An 11152-nucleotide genomic window follows, 5' to 3' on the forward strand; every position below is an offset into this window, starting at 1 on the left:
TGGTTTCAAATCTTCACGGCTCACATGTAGGGCTGCTCGATTATGGAAAAAAATATAATCACAACTATTTCGGTGAATATTGAAATCACGATAATTTAACACGATTACTTGACTTCTGGAAAGATGTTGCAATTACTGAAATTAAACAGTGGAAAAAGTTAAATAAATCAACAGTAAAAAAAAAAAAAAAAAAAAAAAAATCACATACAACTGAACTCTGCCTTAATACTTTTCGTATTGAAACTGTATTTTTTCTTTCAGAACAAGAGAAAATAAGAGTTTACTTGCAAAACGTAATGAGCTAAATAATTGTTTTATAATAATAATTATATAATAACATAATTGTCTTGATTATTCTGTTTTTGTGATCATTGGGAGCCAAAATCATAATCACGATTAAATTTTGATTAATTGCACAGCCCTACTCACATGATTATTTGATAGCATTTTGAGTGCTGGGTAAGTGTTGGGTTAGATGTTTCCACCATCCCATTTTGCTCTTCATTTAAACATTAATTTGGTCTGTTAGTTCAGTTAGCTATATGACAGTTAGTCAGCACTTGGCACTCACTGGTTGGAAATACTTTGAGATAACTAATCTCTATGTAAAAGACTAGATTGTGTGGTGCAGCCTGTTTTAATTTAGTGATGCATAAATCTCCATTTAGTAAACCAATTATAACTTGGTTAAGTTTGAAGTTGTGAACAGGGTTTGTTCTCTTTTTCTCTGTTCTGTTTTCTGAGAGAGATCCTCTCACATAGCATAACGTAGCATCATCACAAATACTGATGTAGCCAATAATGTCATACATTTTCATAAAATTTACAGTACACGTTTAAGTGTAGAGCTGAACTATAAACAAACCTATGATTTACTAAGCCAGTACCACACTAAAGACTGTAGTGGTTCAGATGTAATTTGTCACATCCCATGAGATTCCTAAATACTAGAGGAAAAATAGCTCAGAACATAGATCTCATGGGGTGATTTATAATCTTAAAAGCTGTAAATACATTGATAAATAATCAAGCACTCCCTGTGTATATGGTGATTAAAAATAACCCCATGAACTATGAATGGAATGCAGTCTGACCAGCCTGGAGGAGTAATGTGTTCTCAGGCCGGACACTTTCTGTATTTGGCTTTCTCAGAAGGTTTCTGTGTAATGTTTACAGAAGCTTCCGAAGGGTGTTCTTTCTAAATCTCAGCTGAGCTAATTTATGAGTAGCAGTGGCGGCCATTGTTAATGTTTAATATTTGCACTGACGTAAACAGAGTCGCATCTCTTATGCTGTGTTTGGTAACAGTGGTTCCCAGGAGCACAGAAGTTTAACAAGACTCCCAAGAAGTGATCCACAGCTTGGCAGAAGGCCAGCTTAGAGCTCCTCTAAGACTTTATTTCCACAAAACGGATTCTTTCCTAACACATAAGGTGGACATATATGACTTCCACATATGTAATAATCTAATCAGAATGAGGTATTTGCTTGGTTTGAAGTTGAACGCTACCATCGCATTGACAGTGCGGAAAATCTCATATGAAGCACAACATTAAGTTGTGGCTAACCTTGACATTCATTAAGTATTTTTCCTAGACGAAACAAGATATTCATGCTATGGGACAGGCCTTATTGAGTTTTCCACGGCTTCATAAATCTCCCAACATGGAGCTCCTCGTGTCTGGGAATGTAATAAGGCAGACATAGTGGATCTAATGTGCTACATACATCACAAGCATTAGCATGACTGTATAGCACCCAGAGCCATCACATTCTTAAAGGGATAGTTTGGATATTTTGAAGTGGGGTTGTAGGAGGTACCCAGTTTGGAGAAGCAGACGGGAGTCCCGACACGGAAGCAAAGCAAGGTACCGCTGTAAACACAGCCACAAAGCATAGCATATTTTAGCCACCTAAAAAAATCTGTTGAAGTGTATGCTATATTTAGAATATTTTCAATGCTTTCCTTGCCGATGGGGAGAGCCGTCACCTATGCTCTCTTCAAAGCTACCAGACTCTTTTCACAAACCACGCAGAACACGGAAGTTGCTTGACACCATGACAAATTCCTCGTATGTGCAACGTACTTGGCAATAAAGCCCTTTCTGATTCTGATTCTGATTCTGGTCTACCGCTGCCTCGATCGGTTAGTTTGTGATATTGTGTGACTTTTGTGTTAAAATGGTTAGGGACTATAAACCCAAACAAACTAAACATTCGAGGCAGCAGTAGACCAGCAACTCTCGTTAAGTCCACCGTGTTATGCACAAGACTTGCACTCTGTTTGATATAACAGTGGTGTTTATAGACAATCTATTTAAACTTATTGGAACACTAACAGGACTGTAAAACAAACCCGAGATCCAAAGAGAGAAAACCAAATTAAACCAAAATAAAGTTACTTGACAACTGTGTATATTTACTTGGTATCTGTGGTTTTCTGTCTAAGGGCTCCACTGTCTCTCTGGCTCTTTTGATCCCCCCCCCCCCCCCAAAAAAAAAACAAAAAAAAACCTACTCGGTAACCCATATCCTGTATCCTCATTTGGTAGCATGGTGACAGTTTCCCAGATACCAGACGGTATGGGTTTCCCTTCATCTCGTGGCTAAGGCCCAACCCCAGTGTCTAATTTGCTAATGGATCCCTGCTGGAAGCTGCCGTCTCGACTGTACGCCAGTGTAATTACTTGTGCTCAAGTGAAGTAACTGAGGACTAACTAAGAGAATGAATAAATCATTGTTCTGCACTCTGCTCCCAAACTCAGGGGACAGCAGCTGATTTCCCCTTTTGTTTGCTTTCCACAAGACCTGGGTGTCATTCACCCTCAGAACAGGAGGACTATAAATGCAGACAGAAGAATTTGACAAACTTTGAGTAACTTCACTTGACTGTAATGTAAACGGATAGTGGGGTTTCTCTCTCACTTCCATAAGGGGACAATTATTTGGTAATATGTATTAAGTTTTTGCTTGGAATGAGGAAAGATTTAAGTTTAAGCTTGCAGCTTGAGCAAAAAAAATTCATTTTCTCAGATGTGATTGGATGATTTGGTGAAAGACAACACTTGTCTTCACCACAAAGGCTGTGTCAACTGCTTCTCCCTTTCATGTAGGAAATGTACACTTATAAGGCCAGGGGAAGGCCAAAAAAAGCAACTTTTGTTTATGTGTAGTGTACCATGTAGCTCTTAGGAATTTTGACTCAGACCTATTACAACATAAACTTGCAGAACCTGTTCTGGGTGTCCAATTATTTCAAGGCCACTAGCTCTAGTCTCAACATTTTCCCCTAAGGGATATTAGCTATCAGTCAGTCATGACATGGTTACAGTTGTTAAGACATGAAATTTAGGGAAGTTTGTGTTTTTAATTGAATTGCTGACAAGAAGGTTGTGCTGCCATTCACAAGGCTCTTCGGTTTAGTGGCCTCAGCGTGGTTCAGCTTGACAGGGAGCTTAAGCTTGCCAAAGCCTCTGGGAGGTAGAGATAAGGAAAGGCAGCATAAAACCAAATAAAGCAGCTTTGCACTTGGAGTGAGACAAAGTTACAAGTCTGCTTAATGTGACTGGATGAAGTGATTATATCTGTCTGGAACTAATGTAACACTAAAAGTGTCCTTTGTGTCCAATCTTGCCATTTTGTGCATTCCATATTATGCAAGACGACTGCCGCGCATTGAGAAAACATCCACACAATCCTCCATCTGGGATTTCATGATAGCTAGTTTCAAATAAGATGAGATCCTAACATGAGACAGCTCTATGGACAAAGTGAATAAATGAAGACTTATCCAACACAGCAGCATTTCCAAAGCCATGTCCTGATGTCAGATCCCAGTCTGAGAACTACTGAAGTACTGTGCCCCATGGCCAGTGGCCACTCATACAATTGCAAGCCAAAGAGCCCAATGTTCTCATCTTTCCTATAATGACTTTCCCTGTATACTCTGTCTGGAACTGTAATTATCACATGAAAGATAAGAAGCTATTGAGATGCACAACACTTAAAATAACATAGCAGACCATCAAATATTCTGCATGGCTGGCATTTCACTTCTGTCTCACTTTTGGTTGGTGTTATTTTCAAATTACTTCAGGCAAAGCATTGCACTCATGATAGAGCTTTGGGTAACATGATTCCTCATCTATGATAATACTTGGTATGCCATTCTAAATATTATCCTAAGTGGCATTCCTCTGTTAATAGCTTGGTAATTTTTAAAGGGCACATGTAAGCAACAACCTTTCCGAATTTAGAATCATCTTCCTGATTTTGTGTTTTATCAAAGGAAAGTGACATGGAGTGAGAAAGTGACTTAATGCGGGTAATTTTTTCATGCCACATTGCACCACAAAGTCCGACTTCATTATCAAGAGACTATTCTTAACATAAATTTACCAAAAAAGGAAACCACCATAATGTTCACTCTCCATCTCATTAAGATTCTGGGTCAGTGACCTGTTTTTTGTTTCTAAAAATGAATTACACAAGAGTTATTGTGGTTCTCTGCATTAAAGACATACACAATGTGAGCAGGAGGAAAATCACAATATATTATTTCATTTCCACAACAAAATGAACAGAAATCAATACAAAAACATGGTTCTCTTTCAAAAGGAGGCAGCATCAAATACAAATGTCAAACAAATCAACACAAAGAGTTTAAAGCTAAAACAACAGAGTTATGTACAGCAATGTATAGCTCTTGTTAAACCTTTTTTTGACAACAGAGGATTAAAATGTGCCAACAACGCAAACGTGTTTCCCATATGTCCACCACCAACAAATCTGCCATCTGCTGTTAACAGAGTTTGCCTTAGGCCAAAATTATTTCTGTGACGATCAAATTGCTTTGGTTTTCAGTCAAGCATCCATGCTTTGAATGTGCTACTAATCTCTGGAGTGTGGTTTAGCATAGGAACTTCCATCAGTCAAAATATTTAAGTAAAAATAATTAAAAGCTCAACAGTTATAGTAGGTGGTGCTCAGAATTTGGCATGGACGCGAATTGCACTTGCTTTAACACTTAAACTTACCACTTTGCCACTTTAAACAGTTTTCCCACTTGAATCACTCAACATGAACCGAATAATTTTCCAAATGGCCGCTAAATGCTAATCTACTCCTTCACTTAGATCAGCTGATTGTGGTTGACCTACTGTAACACAAAGTCGCAGTTACATTTTCCACAGACAGAAGCAAATTTGCTGTTCAGCTGGTGTTGCTACTTTTATTCACCCCATCTTCAGCAATTTTAGGCTAAGAAGTATTTTAACTGTGAAAAATAAACTGCTGAGGTATTAGATAACTCCACAATAAATACAATCTTTGAATCATAATAGAGCACCTTTATTTAATTTAATTGACCTGCATGATAAAATACTTAAGACATAAGAGTTGTTAAGATGCTTTCACTTGCATTTGGTGTGACATTAAGGGGCAACGGTTTGTTGAGGTGTGTATTCAATCCACAATAAGGAAGCTGGTTACACGGCGAAAAGTAACATTAGTCATTATGAGTCAAATATAAAGCATGTAGGAAAAAACAGACAACTGTGTTAATTTATCAAAGTGAAGAAAAACATTTTGAAATCTTTCTTCACAGAATATCTCAGTAGGCTCTGTGTTTAGCTTATTATTATCCAAAGCAGTAGTATTCATCTGATTCCACTCTGACTTTCAGTGGCAATTTGCTGAAAGCATCCCCATCAATAACCGTTTTATCCACAAAACAGTCAAGATCTGTAGGTGAGGGGTCATCCGGGAGGTCCTCTGCTAGAGTGTCCAAGTAACTACCCACAGACAGACCATCTAGCCCGTCACTGTTACCATCATTCAAGCTGTTGAAGCTGCCGCGCAGTGAGGTGCCGTCCTGGCTGTCCGACAGGCTGTACAAGCTGCCCATCAGGCTTCCCTCTTGGCTGGCCACGCCGCCTCTGTCTTCTACCATCCAACGGATGGACTCAATGCCTTCGTTGATTGACAAAAGCTGCTGCATCAGCTTCACATCGATGGCTCGTAGATGTGCCTATGAGTTGGAGAAAAACATCCCGGTCAGGTAATGCTGCTTAAAGATGATCCAGCATTTAAAGGAATAGTTCGATATTTTGGGAAATGTGGTTGTTCACTTTCTTGCCGAGAGTTAGATGACAAGATTGATACCCCTCTCATATCTGTCCATTACATACAGTATAAGGATACAGCAAACAGCCAGTTAGCTTAGTATAAACAGCTAGCCTGGCTCTGTCCAAAGGGAAAAAAACATGCACCAACCAGCACCTCTTACACTTAAGAATTAACACATGTAAAGATGAAATCGTTGTTTTACAGAGGGTTAGGCACCTATCTATGTCATGGCCAGAAGCAGTAACTTCCTGGAGTTTTGGCGTTACCGTGAGATCACCAAGAGACTCTGAGTCACTGTGCCTTTCCAATAAATTGCTTAGCTACCCCGCTGCTGGCTGTAGCATTATATTAAACAAATAGATATGAGAATGGCAACAATCTGCTCTGCAAGAAAGTTAATTACTGTTTTCCAAAAATGTAGAACTACTCCTTTACTACATGTCAGTACAACAGGATGCACCCAGAGCTACAATGGAAGTCAAAATAATAATACAAAACCAGTACCATAATCATTGCTAACTATTGTAAGCATTGAGGTTCAAAGTTCATTCTAGACCTCAGAAAGAGCAGTTAAGAAAACAATTTCGCCACACGGTCCATTTAGTAGCTATTCTGGAGCTTTTGATCATATCAAGTGGTTTTCATTAGCATTCATTAACATGGATGCAAGAGCTGAAAGTGTGCAAAAATGAAATCTACAATTCTATAACTGGGCAGTCCCCAACTGCTGATGAAGTTCATGTGAAGTAAAGCTCCAGATCAGCTACTAATTAAACCTTGTGGTGAGATATTTTTTCTCAACAATTGTTTGCATTCTTATGTCCTCTCATGGCAGGAACACTATGTGCTATTTTGTTTAGACTATCGGGCTTTGTTGTGAACAAAGAGACTTAACTATGTGGCATGAGGAAAAAAAGCTCGTAGCCTACTACTCATGTAACAGCGCAGCCAGGAAACAGTTCCATCCAGGATTCTGAATGATATGCCTACTTTACACAGTATGGCCATTGATTTAACTCCCTGCCATGACAAACCATGCTATTGACTGGGGATGGAAGTAGACAGCCTATGGGGGTCAATCAAATGGATTCCCCTGTGTCTACTGGGTGACTAACACTCTGTCAGAATGAAAAATGGTAAACGAACAGCTGTATCAGCCTGCTACACTCAAAATGCATTGAGGCAGATGAAGGCAAAAAGGGCTGGTACAGTACAGTGCTCCAGACAGCTGGCTTAATACAACAGCCTTCCTTTGGGGTGGATTTGCATCCAGCCTTCATTTAGCTTATATTGCTGCCGGTGTATTTGTTTTGTGAGCATAACCACCCGCTTTATACGCACATGGAAGCCCAGCAAATGGAGTCATATTGCATTTTAATGTGCCCATATTATGAAAAAAATCACTTTTTCTGGGATTTGGGGTGTTATTTTGTGTCTCTGGTGCTTCCACATGCATACAAACTTGGAAAAAAAAAACATCCATGCTGTTTTGAGTGAGATACAGGTTTCTGGATTTATCCTGCCTTCAGTCTCCGGGTGAGCTGTTCAAAATCTGCAGGGTTTTCTATGTCATTAGCTGAAACGCCGGGCTAACCGCTAGCATGCTTACATTAAGCATGCTAGCGGTTCCCCCCTCGTTCTAAATGGCAAAACACTGCTACAACACACAAGTTCACCATAATCTACAAAAGAACTACTTACAGGCCCCTGTTCTGCAGGTATTCCACGCAAAGTTGGAAGTGCGCCCACATTTAGAAGAAGTTTCCTGGCTAATCCTGCCTTGTACTAACTGAAGTTGGAGAAACAGATAGCTAGATGATGTGATCCTTACATAGCTACTGTGCATGTGTGAATCCCAACAAAGATGGTACAGAAGTGAGATGTCTCACTCTGTAGCTAAAACAGAGACCTGAACACACAGGGTGAAAAGAGGAGCTGCAGCAATGTGCAGTACAACAAAAATATGGTGTTTTCTGAAAAATAAATCATGTAAACCTATTCTGGTACAACCTCAAAATACAATTATGAACCTGAAAATGAGCATAATATGGGCGCTTTAAGTCCAAGCAGCTATCTCATGTTAATAAGATGGCACCAGTGGGTTGGTATCACAAAATTAGTTTAGGAAACAATTAGTGCTGCATTGCATCTGTAGTGTAGAGTAACACTGAACCTACAACATTTTAATTTGTCTCATGAAGGTTAGGGACCCTAACCTTTTTTTCAGAACGGCACATATCAGAGGTAATTTGCTCCTTTGATAGGCTGTAGATTATTTCAGCCCTTCACATATTGTAAGGTGTGTGTGTGTGTGTGTGTGTGCGTGTGTGTGTGTGTGTGCGCACACACACCAAAACAGAGTAGTCTGATTGGATTAGTGAAGGGAAGTGCAAAAACAGAGAAGCCCAAGATGGCCCATATTCAAGATGAGCTGTCTAACAACAAGAGGCCACTAATGGCATTACACTAGATACATTTTTTTTCCTCATCATATCAGCACTATTAAATGAAGGCATGGCTGTCAGATTGAAACACAAGCGAATTAAAGCAAGATAAGGGTTGTTCATTTTGTAAATACAACATGTGATTGTTTCAAGTCTCTGTCACATAAATGTAAGCCTATCAACACAAAAAACTCTTTTGGTGATTGGTTTGCTGGTCATGTTACAGCTCTACCACAGTCTGCAAAACTGTCAAGTAGGCCATCTGCTCAGGAATCCTAATACCTTTCATGACTACTTAAAATAAGGGTTTGCTGTGACCTTGGATCTAACAAAGCTTCTGTCCAACAAGCATGGCATCTGAAAATAATTTAATGGCGATTGTTGGCAGATTAAACTATGAAATCATAATAAGGTAATAACACTGACACAATTGGATTTCACAGAGCACTTTGAATAATAAGAGAGGAGAGCTTATTTTCTGAGGTGAACAAAGGTCTCTGTGACTTAAGTGTGCAGGTGTGAATGGCTCTCACGTATTGACCGGTTACAGTGCATTTGAGGCACAAGTACAACACCACCCATTAGTGGAACTTTGCATTTAACAACCACATGATATACAGTAGGCTATAGATCTGTTTTGCAACTAGTATAGTTTTTTCCTGTGAGCTTAAGCTTGATTGCCAATCAATGTGATACATTAAAGAGAGACACATTGTAACTTGCCTGACATGAAACTATGATATCTAATAGCCTAGCTGATTTCCAAGAGTCATATTACGGTCTTTTATTTTATTCACGAACGTTTGTAGACGAATAAACGACTTGCACAACTGTACAATTAAGTATAAGTGACCTATATATATTGTAATTACAAGTCGGTAAACTAATTTAAACAACTGACACACGTTCCTTAAAAGTTACTGGAACAATTCCTTAACAGCTCGTTCAATTAAAAAGGATACAGAAAAAAAGACTTAAGCTTACCATTTCTTGTTTTAGGAATAGCATTTTGGTCTCCAGTCTTTTCAAGTCCGCATTATTAGCATGTAATTTGCAGTTCACTAAATGCGGTGCTAGCGACTTCTCGTGCTTGTCGTGATGCTTTCCTCCGGCGAGAGAACGAATTAGACTATCCGGGACCTTTAGACCCAATTTGGTCTCTATATCCTTCAAATCAGGCAGGACGTTGTTATCCTCGTCCATTGTAGACAGTCAAAGATTACACGTTTCCACTGTATTGAATGGAGCAGGCGTACAAGTAAATTACAGTGCTGCGAGTTGTTGGGGAGACGCGCGCGATGAGTTGATTCAAAGTTGCAACAAGCGCGTGCTCCTCACAACTTTATTGAACCAGCTCACAGAATGAAGTAATGATGAAGTGCCAAAAACACTTCACTGAAGCCATCGCACCGCTGTTACACCAACAGACCTCCCATTCAAGCGGCTGGCCAGTAGTGAGACAGTTTAACGACAACGTGCTGTCCGTGGACCCTCCCATAAGGGAGACTCCTCTGAAACCAGACACCAGACAGGTGAAGGGCCACTGTGGTGTTATTTAACGATTACTGTACGCAGGGGGAATACATTTGTCAGCTATTACAAATTAGGAGTTGGGAGTCCAATCATAAGGCAAATGGCTAGACCTACTAGCCCTCATTATGGCTACATGGGGTGTGCACTACAAGCTAATTTCTACATTATCGTGTGTTTGCAAGATGAACGCAGGTGTGTGCTCCATAAATGTTAATAGATTATACACTATAACATATATTGTGATTTGATGTGTACATACATTTAGTTTCTTGGTGCGTTTATTAACGTTTTAATCACATTCAGCAGTCAAACAAACCACTGTGTAGGCATAACATTTAATCATTTAAATAATTCGGTATGCAATCAGATCCAACAACATTCTGGCAGAAGTATCTATGTAAAAACAGAACAGCATTAATGACTATTTCACATATTTAGTTTAAAAAAGAAAAGAAAAAAAGCTGCATATGGTGTGAGTACACAGTTCAGTAAGATTTTAGGATTGCAACCTGTTGACACTTTATTCCGCTACATTTCTTCTGAATCATCACCCGTTTTTTCTTTTCATCTCTTCATTCAATAATAACATTGCAGGTCATTTGGATCAATTTATCTTAATATACCATTAAAAACAAAACCCTCCCCCCTTAAGCTATCGCTCCTGCATCTTGTTTCAGAAATTGAACTATTGCACCCCCGTGTGGTCGTTATGGCTCTGTTACATGGGCAGTGCATTTTACAACTACTACTAACGCTTCAGTTCTATGACACCATTGTGCAACTACTCTAAACTTTGAGTCAGATAAACGCAGAAAGTGATAAAGCCTATAAACATGGTATATGTTTTAATTATTTTGCAGGTATTAGTCTATTACTTCAAATGTGTTCTAAAAGTTTTAGAACATTTTTGGATACACCTTGTACTGTAACTGCAACATCAGACACTAAACTACAGGAGGCATCATTGCTGATAATGACATATCCTTTAAAAGCTCTGACTAGAATAACAGTTCAGCACCACCTGGTGGCATCACTAGCACACCAACATG

At 39.2% G+C, this 11152-nt stretch overlaps 1 protein-coding gene across 1 annotated transcript; it reads right to left on the reverse strand.

The window, feature by feature from the left end:
* Nucleotides 1–4529: 4529 nt before the first annotated feature.
* LOC116039908 (leucine rich adaptor protein 1-like) lies at nucleotides 4530–10018 on the reverse strand. The gene is made up of 2 exons (XM_031285045.2): nucleotides 9555–10018; nucleotides 4530–6028 (listed from the first exon to the last, which is right to left on the reverse strand). The coding sequence occupies exons 1-2, from the start codon at nucleotides 9771–9773 to the stop codon at nucleotides 5639–5641; spliced, it is 609 nt and encodes a 202-aa protein (XP_031140905.1). The 5' UTR covers nucleotides 9774–10018; the 3' UTR covers nucleotides 4530–5638.
* Nucleotides 10019–11152: the final 1134 nt, after the last annotated feature.

The sequence above is a fragment of the Sander lucioperca genome, chromosome 17 (genome assembly GCF_008315115.2).
Source record: "Sander lucioperca isolate FBNREF2018 chromosome 17, SLUC_FBN_1.2, whole genome shotgun sequence".
Lineage (NCBI taxonomy): Eukaryota > Metazoa > Chordata > Actinopteri > Perciformes > Percidae > Sander > Sander lucioperca.